At 48.0% G+C, this 24,084-nt stretch overlaps 2 protein-coding genes and 1 long non-coding RNA gene across 4 annotated transcripts in view; 2 read left to right on the plus strand and 1 right to left on the minus strand.

Moving 5' to 3' along the window:
- FAM178B (family with sequence similarity 178 member B) overlaps positions 1 to 2,871 on the plus strand; it is a 123,853-nt gene extending 120,982 nt beyond the window's left edge. Inside the window, 3 exon segments of the mRNA XM_069071900.1 lie at positions 391 to 468; positions 1,313 to 1,465; positions 2,523 to 2,871. Coding sequence (XP_068928001.1) covers positions 391 to 468; positions 1,313 to 1,465; positions 2,523 to 2,543 — 252 coding nt within the window. The 3' untranslated portion in view covers positions 2,544 to 2,871.
- Positions 1 to 10,603, minus strand: part of LOC138149070 (uncharacterized) — a 14,471-nt gene extending 3,868 nt beyond the window's left edge. The window contains exon 1 of the long non-coding RNA XR_011165235.1: positions 10,133 to 10,603. This is a non-coding gene — a long non-coding RNA (uncharacterized lncRNA). The remainder of the gene's footprint in view (positions 1 to 10,132) is intronic.
- A 2-nt stretch (positions 10,604 to 10,605) lies between these two features.
- On the plus strand, positions 10,606 to 22,696 carry SEMA4C (semaphorin 4C). Of its 2 annotated transcripts, none has more exons than XM_069071897.1 (15): positions 10,606 to 10,996; positions 13,399 to 13,550; positions 15,581 to 15,729; positions 15,851 to 15,913; positions 16,140 to 16,238; positions 16,327 to 16,423; positions 16,532 to 16,648; positions 16,772 to 16,923; positions 17,056 to 17,231; positions 18,552 to 18,696; positions 18,835 to 19,057; positions 20,050 to 20,162; positions 20,419 to 20,576; positions 20,669 to 20,736; positions 20,918 to 22,696. In XM_069071897.1, exons 2-15 carry the CDS (start codon positions 13,442 to 13,444, stop codon positions 21,745 to 21,747), a joined length of 2,499 nt encoding a protein of 832 aa, XP_068927998.1. In that variant the 5' UTR covers positions 10,606 to 10,996; positions 13,399 to 13,441; the 3' UTR covers positions 21,748 to 22,696. The 2 variants fall into 2 exon arrangements, with proteins under 2 accessions (XP_068927998.1, XP_068927999.1); XM_069071898.1 differs by lacking the exon at positions 10,606 to 10,996 and adding an exon at positions 11,029 to 11,760.
- Positions 22,697 to 24,084: the final 1,388 nt, after the last annotated feature.

Consider the following 24,084-nt stretch of genomic DNA (forward strand, 5'->3'; position numbering starts at 1 on the left):
CTTAAACACTTACTAGCTGTGTGACCTTGGGCAAGTCACTTAACCCCAATTGCCCTGCCTTCCCCCCTCCAAAAAGAAAAAAGTTCATAGGGTCAGAAAGAGTTGGATACAACTGAATGACCGAACAACAGCAACTACATATGTGTGCGTATGTGTGTCTATTTGGACACAACTAATCTGGGAATTTGTTTTGCTTGACTCTATATCTGTAATGGGTTTTGTTTTGTTTTTTCCTTTGAGGAGGATAAGGTGGGAGGGAGAAAATTCAGAACTGAAAATAAAATAAAACTGAATTTTAAAAAAAGAAAGTAAAAAAAAGAGAATCTTAGAAATTGAAGGGAAATAAAGTCCCCACTGACCCTCCCCTCTAACTCAGTGTTTCTCTGACAGGTCTGCTATCTGTGCCATAGCCTCCTGAAGCTGGCTGGCGTGGTCGTTGGCAGCCAGAGCATCACGACAGACAAATGGGTGAGTGGGGAGGTTTAAGGATAGAGGGGAGCTCCTAACCTCTTATCTTCACCTGTTTGGTAGAGCTGGGGCGGCTTAGACCTGAGATGGGAGTTCAGTGTAAGGGAACTACAAAAAGTGTGTGGCTGAGTCAAACATCCAGCTGCTGAGAACCTGCCGAGGCCTTTTGTTCCTTATAATTCATTATATGAAGTTTTCCCAACAAGAATAGAACAATGAAGGTGAAAGAATATTGGATTTGGAGTCCAGAAGACCTGAGTTCAAATCCAGCCTCTGACAGTTACTAGCTGTGTGACCCTGATCAAGTCTTTTAATCCTGTTTGCCTAGTTCCTCATCTGTAGACCAGAAATAATAGCACTCACCACCCAGATTTTTTGTGAAGATCCAATGGGATAATCCATGTAAAGCATGCCCTAAAGCACTATATAAAAGTCAGCTGTTTTTATGTCACCTCTCTGTTCCTCAGTTTCCTCACAAGTAAAATGACAGGGTTGGACACAGTGACCTCCAAGTTCCCTTCCAGCTCTAATTCTTGTTCCTTTGCTCCGTGACTTAACTTACCTCCACACTCCATTCCTAATCCTTTTTCCCCTCCCATTCCCCTCTCTGTTCTGAACAGATGAAATTGTTGTACAACTAGTTGTCCCTTACTAGCCATGCTCCCATTCCTGAAGGCTTCCAAAGTTTGATTAGAAAGGAGGGACAAAGAGTTCTGTCAGAGATGTTTCTCTCAGTCTATCTGACTACATTCTTACTTCCTCCATCCACTTTGGGTCTTCTGGGTCTCTCAACATCCCCTCTGCCCACCCAATCCCTCTCCCTCATTTTCTTCTCTTTTCAAAGGGTGAGCTGCAACAGCTATGTGTGCAGTTGGAGCGACAGGTCATCACATACATCCACGAGAGCCCCCAGGCCATGTATCGGACCAGACTCAAGGACCTGGCAATCCAGACGTACATCCGTTGGCAGGAGCTCCTGACCCTGTGCAGGTCTCCGGTAACAGCCCTTTGTAACTCTTAGCCCTAAGGCTGGGTGGGGAGCAGGGGAGGGGCTGGACTGACCAGAGCCTATAACCTGCTCCACCCTAACTTCGGCTGCTGGAGCTGTGAGGGCAGTAGGCAGGAAAAAATGACTGGGACTCTTGCCATCATTATTTTTAAAATGTGTTGACCATCTACTTTTTGTGTGGGTGATTGAATATTCCTTTCCTGATTTCTTAGAAAGGGAGACTGAGTCCTGAAGAGGGAGAAAGTCTGAACCAGAAAAATGGTATTTTGACATGAATGATGCCAGGAACAGAACTTTTCCTTTTCCCTAAATGCCATCTTTTTTTTCTGACCTTGACTGGCATCCTCATGGTGCCAGGGGAGAGGACAACTCCATTCAGACCCACTCCCAGTTCTCACAAGGGATCCCTAAATCTATTTTCTCCCTTTACTATGTCCTTCTGAAGACTGCTTTCCTCACCTGTCAGTGTCTACTAGGTTTCTGTTCCTTGGCTTACAGGGGCAAAAACCACTGAACTCTTCCTATGAAGGACAAGGAAATCCCTACTGGAACCTTCCACCCTGGCTTGAGAATTGAGGGACAGACCATTTCTTCATTCTTCTTTTCTCTTTGTCCTAGTCCTTTTTATTTGTTGTCTCCAGAGTTCTTCCTCCCCCCCACCCCTTTTAAAATCTTTGTCTGCAGCTAATAGGGCACCACCAAGGAAGCACACAGGGGATGTAGGGAGGGTCCCTCTGACCTTTGTGAAAAAAGGTGGAAAGAGATCCTCCTCAGCCCTTTACTCTTCTGGACAAATTGTGCAAAGCTAATCTCCCGTGGAAGAGATGAGGGTATTTGCTGGGAGAATGACCTGTCCCTGATGGGAAAGCCAGATTTGTCCAAATCTTTCTGTCAAAGTTATACTTGGGCATTTCCCCCACCCAGGCCCAGGGACTGCAGATGTCTGGGCCAAATGGCCTAGGAAGAGCTGGTATCAGCTCCTATTTGACTCTCCAGGCGATCACATAATGTGGTTCTTTTTTTTTTTTTTAAACCTTCCTCACAGGACCAGTACTACAACCCCTGAAAAGAGACTTAAAGTGGAGCTGGGATGGAGCTGACTCAAGATTTTTGGCAGTCAGGAAGACTGACAGAGAATTGACTCAGGGGAAATGAAGGAGACAAGGGAGAAGTCAGGGGCCAGCAGAGGATCTCGGATCCCAGCCCTAGGGACTGAGCATCTGCAACTTCAGCTGATAACCACGATGCAGTCCAGAAGAAACTCTGCCTCTCATTCCTCTGGCCCAGCTTCTCCTGTCTGCCCCTCCCAGGCCCCTGCTCCTATCCATCCAAGTTTTTAATCCTTTCTGTTTGAGATTAGGTTCCTGTTTGCACTTTAAAGTCTTATTTCAGCATCAGGTGGTTCAGAAAAGCTCTTTATTCTACAAAGTCCTTCCTTAGAATTTCAGTGGAAGGGGAGGAGGGGGGAGGGTAGTAGGCTATAGGGATGAACCTGGAACTTGGTTGTCCCTTTTCTAAGTCACTACTGCCGGGCCTGTACCTCGCCTCTCCCCCCCCTCCCTCCCCAACACCCCTCCCCACCCTACCTTTGTTGTATTCCTCCTCTGCTAAATTCTCTCTCCTCTGATTAGAATTCAAATGCATCTTTTCTCCAGGAAGCACCTTTGTCAATCTCCTACATGACCCGGAAAGGTGCTAAAGTGCGTTATTCCTACCATGGGATAGAGAATCTGAACCTAAGACTGAGAAAGAGATTGGCCCAGGGTCGATGACAATATTTTGACAAGAATCTAGAAATCATTAGATTTGTAGATTCATGGATCTTTAGAACTGGAAAAGATCTTAGAAAACATTTAGTCCAATTTCATTTTATAGTTGGGGAAACTGAGGCCCAGAGAGGTTGTGTCCAAAGTTACACAGTTATTGGCATTGTGTGGTAGAGAGGTCATTGAACTTGGAGTCATGAGAAACGTGGGTTTGAATCCTCCCCCTGACTCCTTCTATCCCACTTTGGTCTAATCTTCTCATTGCCTTCATGGCTTAGAGGTGCATGTGTACAAAATGAGTCAGAAGAGCAGAGCTGGCATGGGACATGACCCTTACTGGGGTAATAGGATGGCCCCATCTTAAGTAGGGTGCTTTATTAAGTGCACCTGGTTTTAGGGGTCTCCTTGTCTATGGTGTCCATGATGATTCATCCTTCCCTCAGTCTAGAACACAGCTTCTGCCGTTTCCCAACTTGATTTTTCCATGTTTCATGTGTCCATGTTTCCTGGTCCCCAGTGGAGACCCTGAAGATCTTGAGTTCTGTGCAAAATTCCCTCCTTCCACCATTAGAGCTATGAAGTTGTCTAGTAGTGAACTGTATTTCCTAAGTAACCAGCGGTGCAGTGACTGAGTGGTGGTATTTAGTCTGCCCTTCTCACTCTTGTTCTGCTAGTTCTGAGTACTACTTTTGGATCGCTTCTTCCACGGGGTGCCTTCTTTACCAGTTTCTGGATTTCGGGTAGCGTTTCTGAAAGGCATCATTCTCACAAATTAGTCTGTACCGCCGAGTACCTCCATCACTCAGCCACTGGCGACTGCCCTGTATTTAATTTTCCCTGGTGACACAGCTACCTCCTTTTGTCATCTACTATACCAAGTTTGTGGAAGGGCAAATAATATCTGGAGAACTTTTAAGTCAGATACCTTTTGGCTTTCCTTAACCTCCAGTAGGACTGGGCTTGCAGAGCCCCTCCAAAGAGAATAAGGACCTTTGCTTCTTTGCACTTAGCAAGGACTGCAGATCTGCAGGCTAAAGCCTCCTCCCCTCCAGCACCCCAGCATGCTTAGAATCCAAGTGGCATTAATTATGAAGTGTCCTGATGCCCATGGCACTGTACTGGCTGCTGTACAGAATGACACACCATCCCTCCTCTTTGCCATGTGATAGGTGGAAGGATACTATGGCAAGGATGACTATGGTGCCCAGGTTCTTTGGTTGGAGAGGTCTGGTTTCTGTTCCTGGCTGTCTACCATAGACCATTCTGGCCAAGTCCCTTCAATGTCCAGCGCATCAGTTTTCCTTAAGATTTCAGATAAAAGAATTGAGAAGACTCATCACTTGAGGGAAATGGCCTTTACCATCCCTCAGGGCTGACTCTGTCTTCTGACTGGTGAACTCACTGACAGTTAATCTTCAGCAGTTTAGTTTTCTCTGGAAACCTGGAAATCACCTTTGAAATTTCCCGTCTTTGTTCCTGCCGCCAGGGGCAGACAGGGAGCAGGTACCCCTGGAGACTGAGTTGAGCTGGGGAATTTCCAGTTCCTGGAGCTGTCGCTACTTGACTCTCAAAAGGCAGTACACACACACACACACACACACACACACACACACACACACACACACATTATCTCCTTCAGACCTTAGAATTTGTTCCTAGTTCTCTCCAAAGTTGACCAAGAAAATAACCTGATCCTATGGATTTGGTGTGGTGTAGAAAACAAGTGAATTATCTTGGGAATCAAAGATTCCATGGTTAGCTTGGCAAGCCTCACTACTTTTCCATCGAGGTCTTCAACAAATCTAGTTTTCTGAGCCCCTAGATAAAGCCTAGGGACATTTTGCTAGAATGGCATTTGCAAAGGGAATATCCCTGGGAAGGTAAATGAATAATTTATTCCTTCTTACCTTAGGGAAGGTCTCTTGGGGTGAAGGAGTGTGATTTAAGGAAGGTTAAAACAAGTTCCTTTTCTGGAAGAAGTGGCCTATAGCTACCTCCATCTCCTGGTCCTGAAAAAAAATTAAAACTAAAAGGGGACGTAGAGGCAGTAGGTATAGAGTAGTAGTGTATAGAGCACTGGGCTTGGAATCCGGAAAAGTCATTTTCAAGAGTTCAAATCCAACCTCAGATACTTTCTAGCTGTGTGACCCTGGGCAAGTCACTTAACTCTGCCTCCATTCCTCATCTATAAAATGAATTGGAGAAGGAAATGGCAAATCACTCAAGTATCTTTGCCAAGAAAACCCCAATGGGGTCACAAAGAGTAGTACATGACTGAAATGACTCAACAACAAAGAGGTCCAATTTTGAGCTCTCCTAGTTGATAAAAGGCACGAGTAACCCAGGGTCTGGAGTGTCTTTCTTCACCTTAATTCTCCTTCTTTAGAAGAGAGCAAGGAGGCACCTTAGAATTTATCTAATATTAGAATATTAGAGGGGGTTTTAACCAAGGAATCTATGGATTTCAAGGGGGTAGTAAGGGTCAATGAACTCGTATGAGAAAAAAAATTACCCCTTTATTTTCACTAACCTCTAAATGAGATTTAGCATTTCCTTCAATTATGAATATATGTACCTACAATTAGAGGTCCATAGGCTTCACCAGACTGCCAAAGAGATCCATAACACACACAAAAAGTTAATCCCTGATCTAGGTTAGTTCCCCATATTGTAGATTAGGAAACTGAGTCACAGTAAGGGGAAGTTACTTTAAGGCCACACAGCTAATAAATGGCAGAACTGGTACTGTAACCTAGGGTCTCTACCCCTCTAGATTGTCCATGTAGACATCATTTGGCCCCTCTCTAGCTTTTCTTTCTCCAAGGCAGTGTTATCAGGAGACCATGAACCAGGCTGGCTCTGGGCCTGGACTGCAAGATGAGTGTGAGGATCACAGAGGCAGAGAATTACATACCTAGCAGTGGAAACCTCTCCACCCCAAGGTAGAAAGTGGAGTTTGGCTAGAGATCTCAGTGCCAAGACCACTAGGGAGAACTGATCTCTGTACAAGTCCATTTTTTAGGGAAGGGACTACCAGACTAGATGAAAATAAGATGAAATTCAGTGGGCATAATAAATGTCATTGACACAACAAACATTTAAATGTTTACAAATGAGCCAGACAGTGTAAAACCTCAACACTTAGATGCAAAAAAAATCACCTTCAAATGTCCAAGTTTGGGAAGGCATGGTTGAATAGCAGTTTGTCTGAAAAAGATCTGCAAACTTCTTATTAGCACAGCTAGTTGGTACAGTGGATAGAGTGCCTGGCCAGGAGTCAGGAAGACCTGAGTTCAAATCCAACCTCAGACACTAGCTGTGTGATCCTGGACAGATCGCTTAACTCTGCCTCAGTTTCCTCTTCTGTAAAATGAGAAGGAAATAGCAAAACCACTCCAGTATCTTTGCCAAGAATACTTCAAATGGGGTAACGAAGAGTCAGACACAACTAAAAACAACTGAAAAACAATGACAACAAAGCTTATTATGAGTCAGCAGTATGACATGGCAGCCAAAAAAGCTAATTTGATCTCGAGCAGCAGAGCGGCATAGCTTTTAGCAATAAAGAAGTGATAGTCCCTTTGTACTCTGGTCAGTAAGACCATATTTGGAATATTGATTCTATCCAGGTCCAGGAACCACAGTTTAGGAAGGATATTTTAAGACCTAGAGAGTGTCCATAGGAGAGCAACTGGGACAGTGAAGGGCCTGGAGTCCATGTAATATGAAGATCAGTTGAAAGAACTGGGCATGTTTAGACTGGAGAAGACTCTGGGGGAGAAAGGAAAGGGCACTGGCCTTGGAGTCAGAGAATCTGAGACCATTCTTGCCTTTGACACTTTGATTCTGGGCAAGTCACATTACCCAGGGACCTCAGGTTCCTCAATTATAAAATGAGGGGGGTGGGCTAGATGTCTTCTGAGGTCCCTTCTAAGTCTATGGTCCTCTGAAATGGCTGCCTTCCAGTATTTGAAAGATTATTGTGTAGAAAATGGATTCAATTTGTCCTGTTTAGCCATAATCAGATTCAGGAGCAATGAATGGATGCTGCAAAAAAAAAAAAAAAAAAGGCACAGATCAGGAAAGACTTCATAGCAGAACTGCCCAAGAGTAGGTGTGCATTGGAGGCTTCAAGAACAAAAAGGTCTGATGACCACTTGTCAGATGTGTCAGAGGAGGTTCTGTCACATACGGATTTGACTAAAGGGCTATTGAGATTTCTCCTAATTCTAAAAATTCTGTGGGTACATTCATTGGCATTTGAATTTAATAATGATAAATGCAGTAGGATAGAAAATAAATGAAGCTTGGGGCGGCTAGGTGGTGCAGTGAATAGAGCACCAGCCCTGAAGTCAGGAGGACCTGAGTTCAAATCCAGCCTCAGACACTTAATACAAAAACTAGTCGTGTGACCTTGGGCAAGTCACTTAACCCCAACTGCCCTCCAAAAAAGCGAAAAGCTAAAAAATAAAAGAAAATAAATGAAGGTCATAGACAATGTATCCTTCAACCTCTTTGAAGGATCTCAAAGAGTAACTTCTTATTTCCAAAGGTCCTTTGTTACAATCTGAAGATAGGGTGTTTTTTGTTTTCTGTTTGTTTGTTTTTTGGTAGGGGAGGGATTTGTGGAACCAAGAGCTATGGTGATATTGCATAGACTATACCAAAAACAAGATCCAGGTTCAAGATTCCTATTCTGTTCAAAAGAGTCCATACAGAAGTCCACATTCATTTGAGAAAATGATGGCAAAGGAAACTTTAGCAGCACTATTTTTCCTTTTAAGGAAAAGAAAAATAAACAAAAAACCAAACCAATACCCCTCTCCCCCAATATCCAGAAACAAAAACTGTAAAACAAACGGAATAGCCATTAATTGGCTGAACAAATGACATCCAGTATTATAAATTATGTTGAATTTGGAGTCAGAAAATCTGGGTTCAGATTCTAGTTCTGCTACTACTGTGTGACTTTGGGCAAGTAACTGTCTGTGTCTCAGTTTCCTCATCTGTGCAATGAGTGGACTGGGACAGATGACCTCTAAGGTCCCTTCCAACCCTAAATCTAGTAATACTTTGATCCTAAGGGACCAGGAAGATGTATGAACCTTACTCTTTATACAACAGAAGCTTTTTTGTTGTTATTGCTTTAAACCCAGTAATCCAAGTTTCCTGCTACCTGATCTTTCATCAAAAGGGCTGAATCTTGAGCAAGTGGGTCATTGGGAATTCTTGTCATTCACCCACTCAATGAGGGATGTCATCATTGAGAAGGGAGGAAATGAAGTGAATGCTTTAAGGTAGAAAAAGAAATCTCACTTAACCTGGGAAATGGGAGTCAGAGAGAGGAGCCTTATGGGCCGGAAGCCTTTTACCTTTGAAGAGGAGGGGTTGTTGGAGGAAGTGGTCTGGTTCCTAGGGGTTTCTCCTGTCTGATTTCACCCTCAGCCTCAGGGAACTGAAACTCTAGCGAGGTCCAGTAGAAAGTGACCCAGACATTGTGAAACCAAATCATCCTTTCAGAGCTTCCAGTGGGGGCTGTTGTGGACATGAAACCAAGGGTTCAGTGACTACTCTGTCATTTGTCTACAGAGGTAGACATGTGAAGGTAAAGTATAGGGACTAACAGTCCAAGGAATTGGTAGACTCCTACTGTTGAGAGTCTGCGTGCCCACTTCAGCTCTGCAGGTTCTCATTGACTATTTCCTTCAATCAAGAGATCATTCTCTCGACTCTCCTCAACTGACAATAAAAAGGCCTGCTCCGTTCCCCCTTCTTACAATTAGCAAATTGTCAACAGAGTCTGAATCCATCTTAAGCTAATAGTTTTGTATGTTTTTTTCCTTCATGGAAGGGAGCTGGGAAATGTGCCTTTGGCTGGCATTTTGGTTTGGGGGGGAAGGGAGGAGCCCTATTTTTTAATTTACCATTAAAGACATTATTGTTACTGAAACTAAACTCTGCTTTTTCCAATTATATCCATTGCTCTTCTGGTCTCCAGTCTTTAGACGCCAAGTTTTAACCCAGAACAAAAGTTGCTGTCGGAGCTGATTTATAATCTCATGAATATAGGGATTTATAACCCAAATCTGCTGACGGGCCTGAAACTAGGCTGCCCCTCCTGGGTGCACCATGCACCCAGGCTGGAGCAGTAGCAGGATGAAGCTAGGGCCAGAATCCACACCAGCTAGCTGCCTCTTGCTCTTCCTTAGGGGGCTCAGATTAACCCAGTTCCAAGGAACTTGAGGGGGAGGGGAGAGGAAGGTGTGGGTGGGGAAGGGGAGGGGCTACTAAATTGAAGGCTCTTCCTTTTTTCCCACCTTCCCACTTTGTGTTTGGACTTTGAAGAGCTGTTCTTGGACCTTGGGGAATTGACTGGTGGGAAGGAGGAAAGATTGAGACACCTCCCCATTAAGGCTGGGCCAGAAATTATTTTAGAGTCGATTTCTGACTCTGAATTCTTCTTCTCTTACCCCAAGAAACTCCTGTTAGATTTCTTTTATCTGAATATCTTGGTAGTATCCAATTTTTAACCAAATCTTCCAGGTGTCCCTGGAGGTAAAGAATACATTTCAAAATGAGTGGGCTCAATCCATGCCCTGGGCCATGCCATAGTGGTGCTGGAACCCAAACCCTAAAGTTCTTGTATTTTTTATCTCTGGGCTGAACTTGTTGATTAGGACTGACAAAGTCTTTGTTCCTGCCTGGCTATGGATCTTTGAGCCTACCAGAGTGCTTTCTTTCCCCCATGGAAGCCCCAGTTTTTTTTTAGTGAAAAGACTGCTGAAGGGCAGGAGGAAAGAATCAGGGAATGGATTCTGGAATAAGCCAAGTCTTTCTGATTTTAGTGGGAACCTCTCAGTCCTAAAAGGATCATCTATCCCTGTCTTACCAGAATGAAGATAAATCTCTTTCGATTTCCATCTCTGCCAGATGCTTCTTGCCATGTGGCCTGTGAACTGTTTTGAAATTCTCAGATCCACCCAACCTGGGTTTCTGAGTCCCCTAGCAGCTTTCAGGGAGCCTTCAGCTTTGCCCTAAATCCTACGGCCTGCCAGAGCAGCAAAACAGCTTTTTTGGGGGGGGGGTAGTTTGGAGAGAATTGGGTGAGTCAAATCCCCTACGGCTAATGCTAGTTCACCACCATCCCCAATAGGCATTATAGCCAGTGGGGTTGATTGGGAGAAAGACGTCTGTGAAGAAGTAGAAGTAAAGGGACAGCAACCCCGGGAGAGGGCAGCATCTGACTGGGAAGGGGGTAGGGGGGATGGGGAGGCAGTTGGCTTCAGGGAAAGGTAGGAGTGCTTCAGAGCTGCTGGCTGTAAGAAATCTCGGGAAACTCTAGGTGTGAGGTGACCCAGTGGGCCATTGGCCCCCAGCTGGACTGGAACCCGGCTCAGCCCCCTTGCTGGCGAGTTCTCCCATCCCTCCCTCCTTTCCTCCCTCCCCCCCCTCTGGGTCGGGGCCTGACGTCAGGAGGGGGAGGTGGAGGGAACTGGAGCTGCCGAGAGGGAGCGGGAGAAGCAACGGCACGGGGAACCCCGCGACCCGAAGCCGAGCCGAGAAAGGGAGAGGAGCCCCGGGCCAGGGAGGGAGGGAGGGAGGGAAGGAAGGAAGGAGGGACGGAGAGAGAGTGGGAGGAAGGCAGGCTGGGAGGAGGAGAAGGAGAAGGAGGAGAGAGCTGCCGCCAGAGCTGGAGGGACGCGAGGGCGGCGCCCGGGGATTTGAGCGGAGAGAAGCCGAGCGAGCTTAAGAGGTAAGTGGGACCTGAGCTGCGCGGGGCGGAGCGGGGGTGTTCGGGGGCTGTTCCTTGCGTTCTGCGCCGGGGTAGGCACTGGGCGCCTAGGGCTGCTTTGTGCCCTATCCGTGGAACCTCCCTCGCGGGGGAGGGGCTGGGTTTGGGGGGCCCAGGATGCTGTGGCGCCCCCATTGCTCTGGCACAAGTATTCCTGGGGGGCTCTCCCCCGATCTTGTCCCTCTGACGCCGCGTCACCCTTGCCACAGCGCGCCCCAAGCTCGGCGCTCCTGAGTGACCTCCTAGTCCAGTGGCTGAGGAGGCGGAGGAGTCTTGCTAGGGTCTTAGAGGGGCACCCTAATCCTCCTATATTGCTAGGGTCGGATATCCAGGGGGAGGTCACGTTGGGGCTGCCTGTGAACCGAGGCAGGTAGCGTCTCTCCCCTTTAATTTTCTTGAAGACCCCGGGGTTCCCCCCTCCTCCTTCCCTGGTTGTCCCCTTTTCCCCTCGGGCTTGATCCCAGCTGGCCTCTGAGAGTTGCCCCCCGTCTCGCTCCCCCCCCCACCTCCCCACTAGCGATGGAAAGTTTGGGGCGGGCTCTAGCTATGGCCGGTGCCGTGAGATCGGATTTCCCCACGGTACCCCCCCTTCCCTCCGCCCCCAGTACTTCCCGGGGGGCTGAGCCCGCGAGTGAGTAGAGTGGATAGGAGACAGGCTCTCTCCCCCAGCCTCCCGAATCCCTGATTCTGGAGACGATCTTGCAGCGACTCAGAACCCAGCGAGAGTAGGTTGCTTGCTCCAGCCTCCAGCCCCTGGGGAGTTGTGAGCACCGCGGGGAGGAATGACCGGGGCGGGGGGAAGGGGGGGTCTCCTGTATCTTGGAGCACCCACTTCCTCCCCCCTCCCCGCATGGATCTGTTGCGGGTGGGAAAGGGGTGTAGAGGGTACTGACCACTGTTTGTGAGTTGAGAGGAGGAGCTGGGGGGTGGGGGCGCCGTTGTTGAACTGGATTATGCGGGCTAACTGCTTGGGCTCGGCTCCTCCCTGGGGTAGTGGGGGAACTTGGAGGGGGGGTCTAGAGGGTGGGGGGCGGAGTAAAAGTGCCCCCCCATGTGCTAGGGTTTATGCCGGCAGGGGGCGTACGCTGGCCATGCCTCCGCCACGCTCCCGGCTCCGCGGCTTTGTTTGGATTCAAATCCCCGGAGCTGTGGGGAGGGGGGGTATGGGGGTGTGCACTCTCTCCAAGGACACTTTTTTTGCGGGGAGGGCCCCACATCCCATGTCACCCTGCTCCAGGACATTATCTGCCCCCCCCCCCCCCCCCCCCCCCCCCCCCCGATGTGGGAATAGAAAGCTGCCCTGGGACTAGGATCCAGCCGGCCCTCCCAGAGGCGAGGGTCTCTGGGGTGAGCAGTCTACAACTTGGGGATCTTAGCTGAGTCTAAACTAAGCTGAGCACCGGGTCCGCCCCACCCCTCCAAGCTCCCTTCAGGTCCTAGGTGGAACCCCCTTTCCTGTCTTCTTTGTATGAACCGAGGGGAGTTGTTTGGTCAGAGCCTGAATCCTCCCTGTTCTCCCCCTACTCCCTTGGCTGGTGTCTCCTGGGAGGCTGCCCGAGGGACCGACAGGATGAGGCCCTGGTCATTTCCACGCCCATCCCACCCACTTCCTGCCTCCCTTCTGGGGGGAACAAAGGGGGATTTAGTAAGCTGGGCCCTGTCACCTCTAGGCCTTCATTCCTGTTCTGCTTCTGTGCAGCTGGCCAGGTCGAGGGGCTGGAGCTATTGTTTCTGTCCTGTGGGAAGGCAGGGTCAGAGGTGGGGGGAGGTCAAGATGACAGGTTTCTCAGTCACAGCTTCTCAAATAAGACCCCTTGGAAAGCTGGGTGACTTCCCTACTCTGTTGGAAGGAAACTGGGCTATTCTGGGTGGACAGGACTGAGATGGGATGGAAAGCTGGGAGCTTTGGTAGAGGCTGGTCCTGCTTCCAGAGTAGGTAAAAACCTAACCATTCAGTACTGGAGAGAGGGTGGAAGGAGGGGGCCACTTTTCCCCCTTTTTATTTTTTAAACAACTTCCTGTAGAGGGAAGGGGGGAGGTGGAGGAGGAGAGGGTTAAAGCCGGGGAACTGCTCCTTGGAGTCTAGGAATTGTTATCCCCAGCAGCTGACTCAGCCACCCCCCCCCCCCAGATAAAAAGCAGGAAGACCTTTTGGGGGGGAGGGAGGAGAAAGGAAAAAGAAGACTGGGGCCACCCCTGTCAATAAAAAGGACAGCTGGACAAGAGCTACTTTGGCCTTAAGTAGATACCCCTATCAGGTGGTTGGTTAGTGCTTGCTTTGTGTGGTCTTCTGAATTGACCACTCCCTGCAATTTCTGATTTGCCATCCCTGGCCCTGTTCCTGACCCTTTCTCTTTCTTTAGGTAGGGCATCGGGTGCAGAGCCGAGGGCCAGGGGGCAGGCACCATGGGCCCATGCTTGGGCGTCTGGCTGGTGGCATCGGCACTGCTGGGCCTGGGCTATGGGGACAATGCCTGGTGGAACCCTGTGCCTAGGAAGACTGTATCCTATGGGGGTGAGTGCCTCAAGCTCTGGGGGACAATGAATAAGGGGGGAGTGGGAGGAATAAGTAAGAACTGCTTATTCAGTCACTCCAGTCTGACTCCTTGCCTTGTTCTCTGATCCCTACTGACTCTTGGTGTTGCATGCTTTCTAAGAAACCTTTGTGGGTAGCCCAAGGGACATAGACATAGAAGCAAAGCAGAGCTCTTGGGGTCTCTTCCTCCCATTTCCCGTGCCCTTGAAAGCATCAGCCCTCTCCCCAACTTAGCTATTTCTGTTGTTGAGGGTTTTATATCGCAAAATCACTTCCCTCTATATTTCTTGTATACCCAGGATAATAAAGGTTTAGAGCTTGAAGACGAGTCCAATTCCATTAATTTGCAGATGAGGAAACTGAGGCCTCCAAGGGATGGTGACTTTCAAAGCCACAGTCACAAACTCTGGCCTTGAACTTCTATACTGATTCCAAAGGCAGTGTGCTTTTTATTGTACCAGCTGCTGGTAATGCTGGAAAACTAAGGAAAGAAGCCAGAGCCAATGCAAGGGAAGGCTATAGGATGTACAACCATCCCGCCTCCAGTTGCTACTTCACAGCCTCCCCTCCTCCCCCCAGTACTCTAGGGAGCTTGCTTACCTTTTCAACTTCTTTTTGATCAGAGCATTTATTTCTTTCTGTAGTGGCACACCAGACACAGTATAAGACTGACACGGGGCCCCTGTGGTGGCTTCCTTCCTTATTTCCCCCAAGCTGTGGCAGCCAGGTGATGTCAGGTGTTTGTATCACCTGTAGGCCCTGGGGATCCCAAGATGAGATCATCTCTCAGAGGTCCCATGTTGGATGCTAATGAAGCCCTCCCATGCCAGCCTGTGTCCGGCTACGTCATTGGCTCTAGAGGCCAAGGGGAGGGGGAGAGAAGGACCCTGAGGACAAACTGGTGCCTATTTTGAGGGCCCGTGTCATGTGATTGTGTGAACATTGTGGACCAGCTTTGCCTGTTGGTTCCAGGTGACTAGGAGTTAAACAGGCTTCAGCACAGCCCTTGGCATAGGCCCTGTCCCATCTTTATGTCTGATGCTTCCCAAACTTTCTAGCACCCTGATCTTCATCTGCTAATACCTCCTCTCCTCTCTGTCTCCTGCTACTCTTGATTTCTTCCCCACATGTTCTACTCTCCTATAGGGACAGGGACCAGGATCTGTGATTTTATTGTTATAGGGAATGCCCAGGTGAGGAAACTCCATTACCAATATAGATGCTCACTTTCTCTGCAGTTTAGGATCGCAAATTAATTAAGATATTAAGTGACTTGCTTAGGACATGGAGTATGTGTCAGAGATCCTTGACTTGACCCATGGGAGCCATATCTTATTGGCTTCAAGGCAAGCTTGTTAGCCTTAGGATTTCAGCTGTTGTGGGTTCCAGTTGCCATTTTCTACTTTCATACCCATTGTATCTCAGGAAGGAAATAGCTCAGTAATGGGATTGCGTCTCTTTGACACCGTAACTCCATTTTGCCAGCTTTGTACCCCATTCTTGGGTGAGGAGGGCATAAAGAAGGCCTTATAGATGTCACGTCCAAGGCCAGATCCTGGCTGTACTGTGGCATCAGATGGGTGTGCAAAGGAGGAAGCAGGAGTGGAGGAAAGGAAGTTGGGAGGGGGAAGGTCTCCCCCCACCGGAGGTGCCACTGACCCTGAGCGCCGTCTGTCTGATGGCTTCCTTTGGCTAGAGGCTGTGGCCGGGATATCCTTCCTTCCTCCTTACTAGTTTTGATTTACTCCCTCCCAAGCCTGGGAAAGGGTGAGATACCTCAGTGGAGCTTCTGGGGGCTGAGGGCTGCTCCTTCCTCTGCTAGAGACTGGTAAAGCACCATGGGCTGCTTTGATTGTAAGGTGGGAGCTAATAATTGAGGGAAACGTGAGCAGATGATTAATTTTGGTTTTTGCAGGGGAAGCAGGTGGGTGATGAGTACAGGGGAGAAGAAGGCCTCTGGCTTCTGCCCCCTCCCTTCCTCTTCATTGACCACCTTCATTGTCACACAGAGTTGGCAGCTGTGGTGAGGCGATTCTCTCAAGTGGGCATCCAAGACTTTCTAACGTTGACACTGGCTGAGAGCAATGGGGTCCTCTATGTGGGGGCCCGAGAAGCCCTTTTTGCCCTCAGCTTGGAGACCCTGGAGCTGCAATCAGTGGTGAGAGGAAGGAGAAGTGAGAGTGACTCAAGGTGGAGGATACTGGGGGTTAGGATGGGAATGAGGCACATTGAGCTAATGCTAATTGATACCCCCACCCCCACCCCTTCCTTGTCCCTAGATCACATGGGAGGCTACAGTGGAGAAGAAGGCTGAATGTATCCAGAAGGGAAAGAGCAACCAGGTGGGAGATTGGTGGCGTTGGTGGGCACGAAGGATGGGAGAACAGTGGAGGGGGAAGTTGAGACCTTAGGTCCCTTTTCTGAATAGATGATCTCACTTTTTTTTTAAGAACTTATGTTTCTTCCTTTACCCCATGCTTTTCATGCCTTGGGTGTTTCTTTCCTTAGCTACACTTTGCCCCACATCATGAGCCCTTTGCCATTTACAGAATGTCTCTCTCTTCCTAGACGGAGTGTTTCAACTTCATCCGCTTCCTGCAGCCATACAACTCTTCACATCTGTATGCCTGTGGTACCTATGCCTTCCAGCCAAAGTGCACCTACATCGTGAGTACTACCCTCCTGAGAGCCGACACTCCTTCTCTAGACCTCTGAGATTGCTGCCTCTCCAACCTGGTCTTCTTTTCCATCCTAGGATGTACTTACCTTCTCTCTGGAGCATGGGGAGCTTGAAGATGGGAAGGGCAAATGTCCCTATGACCCAACCAAAGGCCACACTGGCCTCATTGTGGGTGAGTGGCTGTACCTTGATGGATGTTGGGATCCCAAGGAACTAGCCCTTGCTTGTGAGTAAATGCTCACCTGGAATCCTTAACTGGGTTATCCTTTGTCTTCCATAGATGGCGAGCTGTATTCAGCAACACTCAACAACTTTCTGGGTACAGAACCAGTAATTCTGCGTAACCTGGGGCCTCACTACTCCATGAAGAATGAATACCTTTACTCTTGGCTCAATGGTGAGCCCTGTGATTGTAGCTTGGTTGCTGGGGTGCTATGTATCAATGTGTATCAGAAGGCTCTGAGCTATCTCAGTGGCCAGATATTTCCCTGCATTAACTTTTCCCTCCGTTTGCCAACAGAACCCCATTTTGTTGGTTCTGCCTACGTGCCAGAAAGCGTTGGGAGCCCCACAGGTGACGATGACAAGATCTACTTCTTCTTCAGTGAGCGGGCCGTGGAGTACAACTGCTATGCTGAGCAGGTGGTGGCCCGGGTGGCTCGAGTTTGCAAGGTATACGGCAGTGAGCAGGAAGCCTGGTGGGGGAAGGGGAGAGGAAGCAGCAAAGACCTGGCCTTCATCGGGATGTTCAGAGCCTCCTAGAACTGGGGCTGCCTCACTCGATTCCTTCCTTCTCTGGCACAGGGAGATATGGGAGGTGCGCGGACACTGCAGAGAAAGTGGACCACGTTCCTGAAAGCCCGGCTGGTATGTGCCGCCCCTGATCGGCAGCTCTACTTCAATCAGCTCCAGGCCCTGCACACCCTTCGAGAAGACAACTGGCTCAACACAACTTTCTTTGGGGTCTTTCGCGCCCGATGGTGAGTCAGAAGTGACGTCCAAAGCTGGCAACGAGCAGCAGGTTGGGGAACACTGCCACTTCCAGGTAGCCAGCTGTCCTCCATCCGGGTGCCAGGATAGTAATAACTCACATCTCTGTAGTGATTTAAAAATCAATAAAGGGGAGAGAAGACTGAGTATCAGATATTGTTGCTATGTAAGCATTTCAAGGATCTTGGCCCTGGGATTATTTCAGGAGCAAGTCAAGTACTAGGTTGCAGCAGCAGTATAAAGTGGTGAAAAGATCACTGGTTTTGGAATGAAAAGACATAGGTTTAGACCCTGGCTCTGCTACCATCTTTATGACCATTTAATCTGTGGGCCTCAGTTTCCTCAACTGTAAAATGAAAGGTTGTACTAGATGATCTTTAAAGGTCCCTTCTAGTTTTAAATTCCTGTGGTCCTAAGGATTATGTTGGGCTTCTAATTCTAGAATGTGTTCCAAATTCTAAACTCTGGAATTTTGTTGGTTCTAAACTTAATGTAGGTATAGTAGCAGTAATCATTTTTTTGGTCCAGACCAGTGATTTCATTGGTGTAGAGCTGCTGGTGAATGAGAAGTGCTTTATTTTAGATAACTATCTGCCCAGCGTAACAGAGCTAGTTATGTGTAAGAGGTTGTCCATGAATGTAGGTCTTCCTGACTCTGAGAACAGCCCACCACTGACTGCAACAGAATGCTTCTTTCAATAATGACCATATTTTACATTTATATAGCAGTGTACGGCTTTATCAATCAATTGGCAAATGTGTATTATGGTGGGGCAGCTAAGTGGTGCAGTGAATAGAGCACTGGCCCTGGAGTCAGGAGGACTTGAGTTCAAATCCAGCCTCTGACACGTAACACAAAACTAGCTATGTGACCTTGGGTAAGTCACTTAACCCCAATTGCCCTACCTTCCCCTCTCCAAAAACAAACAAAATAAATAAATAAATTATGGTGCCAAGCACTGCATATACAAAGACAGAAATGAAACAATCCCTGTTCTCGAGGTCATATAAAAGTATATACAGAATAAATAGAAAACATATACAAAGTAGTTCAGGGAAGAAAGGCTCAAGCAGTTCAGGGATCAGGAAAGGTTTACAAATGCTCTCCTTGCAGCAGGTCTGTGAGGTGCACAGCACCGTTATTAACATCTCCATTTTATAAGCTCAGGGATGTTGTATCACATGGGGTAACAAGTATCAGAGCCAGGACATGCCCACATAGGGCTTCTGCTTCTAAGCTCAGGATTCTTTCCACTCATCCCCTCTGGAGGGCCAACTTTAACATCTTTGTCTCCTTCCTTGCTCCTCAGGGGAGATGTGGACCTGTCAGCTGTGTGCCAGTACCAGCTAGAAGACATTCAGCGAGTGTTTGAGGGACCCTACAAAGAGTATCAGCAACAAGCACAGAAGTGGGGTCCTTACACTGACCCAGTCCCTAGTCCTCGGCCTGGCTCAGTGAGTCCATGGTGGGAAGAAAGCAATGGCAGGGGACTCTTGGACTTGCTGCCTACAGTTGGTCCTTAGGCTGGGAAGCCTGCTAGTGGCTACCAGCCCTAGCCTTGGGATGACTGTCTTCCCTCTCCTTTTCCCCAGTGCATCAACAACTGGCACCGACGTCATGGCTACACCAGTTCTCTGGAGTTGCCTGATAACACCCTTAACTTTGCCAAGAAACACCCATTGATGGAAGGACAGGTGGGACCTCAGTGGGGTCGACCCCTGCTGGTGAAGAAGGATACCAATTTCACTCACCTGGTAGCTGATCAAGTGAAGGGGCTTGATGACGTGACCTATGATGTGCTGTTCATTGGGACAGGTATGGTTTTAAGAGGTGTGGGCCAAGAGGTATTATTGGGGTCCTTATTAAGAGGATGCCATCTGAACCCTTATTTTTAAAAACTTTTTTATTGCTGTTCTTTTTACATCACTGTCTTCTCCCCAAACCAGTACTGTACCATTTCCCATCCCATCCTCCTAACCCCCTTTCTAACAGATAAGCCAAAGCAAAACAAATCCAAACCTTGACTCTTTCTGAAAATGTATACCTCATTCTGTTAAACTTATATAATCTACTACTGTTCTGATGAGAGGTAGAGAGCATGCTTTACCATCAGTCCTCTGAAGTTATGACTGGATATTCCTCTGATCAGAGATCTGGAGTCCTTTAACACTTTTTAAATTTTACGTTATTGTGGGTATCTTGGAAATTCTGGTTCTGCTTACTTTGCATCAGTTCATTTAGGTCATCCCAAGTTTCTTGGAATTCTTCACCGTTATCATTCCTTATGGTACAATAATAATTTTATTACATTATCACATCACATTTAGTTCAGCTGTTCCCCAAGTAATGGACACCCACTTTCCTCTTAGTTCTTTGCTAATACAAAAAGTTCCCCTACAACTATTTCATATATATGGAACCTTCCTTTTTGTCTTTAACCTCCTTGGAGGTATATGTCTAGTGGTGGTGTCAATGGGTCAAAAGGTATGTACAGTTGAGTACTTTTAAAGTATAATTTCAAATTGTTTCCAGAAGCTGGATCAATTTAAAATTCTACCAGTAATTCATTAATGTGCCTGTCTTCTCATAGTCCCTTCAACATTTGCCATTTTCATTTTTGATGAGTATAAGGTGAAACTTCAGAGTTGTTTTAATTGGCATTTATCATTGATGATTTGAAGCATTCTTTTATATAGCTATTGATAGCTTGTATTTCTTTCTTTGAAATGCTTTTGACTTGCCTGTTATTTGACCCCTTATTTATTGGGGATTGTTACCCCCTTTTTTCTCTGCTTTGTTCCCATCAGAGGATGGCTGGCTTTACAAGGCTGTGAACTTGGGTGCTTGGGTCCATGTGATTGAGGAGCTACAGGTGTTTGATAAGGAACCAATCCAGAGCCTTGTCCTGTCCTATGATAAGGTAGAACAAATTCTCCACATCCCATTCATTTATACCTAGACCAATTCTCTCTTCCTGTGTTTTCATCTCTCATTTTCTTCTCTTTTCCCAAACCTTATCTATCTTGAGCCCCTCCTGGGGCTACAAACTTCCTTTCTCTCCATCCTTTTAGCTTTGCTGTCTCCTCCCTCTGTATTTGATTTTATTTAGTCCTGGCAGCATTTCTGTAGGGAGTGGGCTCCTGATGACCCTCCTCTTTTCCTGCCTTCTCCCACAGAAGCTCCTCTTTGCTGGCTCACGATCACAGCTAGCTCAGCTTCCCCTAGCTGACTGCAGCAAGTACAGATCCTGTGCTGACTGCGTCCTCTCCCGTGATCCCTACTGTGCGTGGAGCACCAACACCAGTCGATGTGTGCCACTTCACAGTCACCTTAAGTGAGTTGTACTCCATGTCCCAAGAGAGTAAGATGTGGAGAGCTGGGGTGGTGGGTACTCTACCTAACTCAGGCTTCCTCCTCCCTTGCTAGATCTCCATTCATCCAGGATGTGCTGAACTCAAATACAGGCCTTTGCAACCTTCGACCCAGCAAGAAAGGTGAGTTGCCTTTTCATTCAAAGGCATCTTCAATGACTATATTGGGTGCCAGAAATTGTTCTCATCCTATAGAAGATGGCTGAATTGGGTTGAGGGGGCAATGGCCATAAGAAGTAGCCCATGTCCTCTCTATCCCTAAAATTTCTTACACTAAATCCTCCCATTATTCTTTCTCCTACAGTTAAAATCACTCCCAAGAACATCACTGTGGTGTCGGGTACGGATTTAGTGCTCCCATGTCGCCTCTCCTCCAACCTAGCACATGCCCGCTGGACTTTTGGGGGCCGAGAACTGCCAGCTGAGCAGCCAGGGTCACTGCTCTATGATGTCCGCCTGCAGGCCCTGGTGGTGCTAGCAGCTCAGCCCCGCCATGCTGGTGCCTATCACTGTTTCTCCGAGGAGCAGGGAGCACGGCTAGCTGCTGAGGGCTACCTGGTGGCAGTAGTAGCTGGCCCGTCAGTGACACTGGAAGCCCGGGCCCCTTTGGAGAATCTGGGGTTGGTGTGGCTTGCCGTAGTGGCCCTGGGGGCCTTGTGTTTGGTACTCCTGCTTCTGGTGTTATCGCTTCGACGGAGATTGCGTGAAGAGTTAGAGAAAGGGGCCAAAGCAGCTGAGAGAACCCTGGTATACCCACTGGAGCTGCCCAAGGAACCCAGCAGTCCCCCCTTCCGGCCTGGGACTGACACTGATGAGAAACTCTGGGACCCAGTTGGTTATTACTACTCAGATGGCTCCCTGAAGATTGTCCCTGGCCATGCCCGCTGCCAGCCCGGTGGAGGTCCCCCTTCTCCGCCTCCTGGAATCCCAGGCCAGCCCCTGCCTTCTCCAACCCGACTTCACTTGGGGGGTGGACGCAGCTCAAATGTCAATGGTTATGTGCGGCTGCAGCTAGGTGGAGATGATCGGGCAGGACCTGTGCATCCTTTGCCTGAGTTAGCAGATGAACTGAGGAGAAAACTGCAGCAGCGCCAGCCATTGCCTGACTCAAACCCTGAAGAGTCATCTGTATGAGAGGAGCCCCCCCATGATGGGGGGGTGCAGCTCCGACTTTTGCACAGGCACCAGCTACCTCAGGGACATGGCTGCAGGCACCTGTTTTGCCTGGGATAGACCCTAGCTAGGGAATTGCCCTGTCTAGGTTGGCTCCTACCCAGCAACCTGCTCTGCCATGGGGACCTGCCCTGCTCGCCGTGGGCTCTGCCATGTGGGTTTGCTCTGTTCTGGGCTTTTGCCTTCTGGTCACCAACCCCACAAATGGTCTCTTCTTCCTTACATAGAGAGGAGACCAAGAATCCTGCAGACAGACCTTTGGCCCCAGCAGCCAAAATCTTTTCAAGACAGAAATTCCAGGTGTGTGCGTGTGTGTGTATGTGTATGTATGTATGTGTACACGTGTGTATGTTTGTGTGTAATGTGACTTTCCTGTTTCTGTCTAGTCTTCCCTGGCCTGGGGTCCTCCTAGGGGCTTCTTCCTGGACCTATGAAGGGGAAGAGGCCTGGGGTTGTACCACTCTGCCTTCTTTGCCCCCACCTGCCCAGAGGCCTGTGATGGTATATAATCCCTTCTCAAGGGAAGGGAGAATAGTGGGGCAGAGATGTACATATGGGGGGGGGGAGGGAGGTAGGGTTGTACCCCCTTTTGAAAGTAAATGCTCAGGGGTGGGCCTGGGCCTATTCTTAGGGCTGTGAATGTTTTAAAAGTCAAGGGAGGGAGGTGGGGCCCTTTTGTTGGGGGGAGTGGGGAGGGGTTCCTACTTGGCCTTCTGGGGCTCGGTGGTATTTTATACTTGTGGGGAGGGGGGTGGGGAAGGAGGGGGATTGTGGCTTATCAGCACAGCCTCTCTCAGCAGGAGGAGTAGGGGTCCTGACAATGTAATTTATTGTGTCCCTGCGTATTTATTTGTTGTAAATATTTGAATATTTTTATATTGCAAAATAAAAGAGAAAATAAGCCTAAGCCCAGTTGTTGGGGTGGTCATCATAGATCTGTTTGGACTTCTAGAGATGTGATGATGGCTAAGCACTGAAAGGAGAAGGCTCGGTGGGAAAAAGAGCTGGGAGCACTAAGGATCTAAGCAGGCGGGTGGACGATGGGGGGAACCCTTCCTTGTTCCAGATTCTAGGGTGGCAGATAGGGCTGTTGGCCCTCTGCTCTGCTGTGCTCTTTGTGGGCAGTTGGGGCAGCTCTGGCTCCAGTTGTTTCCCACAGTGGTGGCCAGGAAGCTGGGAACCAGGCAGCCACAGCCTCCTGGGAGCCGGCTTTGGCTCTGGGCCAATGGGAGAGGTCAGGGTAAGAGGAGGTGGGGGTGGAGATGGAGGGAAAGAGTGAGACTTCCCAGAAACTGTTAAGGATTAGGGGGAGAGAGAGAGGGAGTCCAAGGAGGGTAACTTCCTAGAAACCGAGTAAGGCTACACATGTGTTTGTGTACATTGGTGTGTGAAAGGTTGGGGCTCAAAAGCAATTTAGGGGAAGGAGGGAAGATGGGACTATCTCTTAACCCTTTCAACACCAGGGTGAGTGATATCTGGTCCCTAGCCTAGTCTGACTCCATAAACTTTGGCTTGAATGATGACCTCTCTACAAGTATAATCATATCCTCTGTCCTACTTCTCCCTGACCAAAAATCCTTACCAACTGCTTCAGTTTATATGAACACTTCGAATTCACCTTCCCCTTCCCAAGAGTTCAGGAAAAAAAAATCCCTATTAAATGGAGCTGAGGAGGGTGGGTATTAAGGAAGTCAAATTACTATGTTCATTTAACAAATACTTAATTTGAATTTATTGAGTGCCTACTATGTATAAGGTATTATAAGTGATTACAGGGGAGAAATATATATATACTAATGTTACCTTTTAATGCAGTTGTGGAGATCACAGGTACATAACCTAACTACTGAGCAGTTTTAAGTAGATTTGAGAAGTGATGAGTGAAGGCTGGATGGAGGTCAAGCCTAGCAGAAAAAGGATTTTGATAGGTAAAATATTAAAAGTGAGCGGGAGGAAAGGAAGACATGTTCCCAAGGAACAGCTTGGGAAAAGGTGCTCAAAACACAGGAAAAGCAAATTTTATGTTTGGAAATGTCTTAGATGGTTCTGTAGCGTAGCAGGAGATAAGACCATAGAAAGCTATTAAGGAAAAGACTGTGGTCTTTGATTTAAGAGGATCCTGGGGTAAACTTTAGCTATTAATCTAGCACAAAGGAATACCATTTTTGGAGAACAGGCAGAATGTTGATTCAAATCTTGGACAATTATCTCATTTAGCTTCCCCATTTGCAATGAGCCCTGTGGGATAATTGGGGTATAATTCCATTGAGAGGAAATAGGCACAGATATATGGGATGA

This window comes from Petaurus breviceps, unplaced genomic scaffold (genome assembly GCF_028583685.1).
Source record: "Petaurus breviceps papuanus isolate PSGF00001 unplaced genomic scaffold, PetGlider_PUasm1.0 90845, whole genome shotgun sequence".
NCBI classification, from domain to species: Eukaryota; Metazoa; Chordata; class Mammalia; order Diprotodontia; family Petauridae; genus Petaurus; species Petaurus breviceps.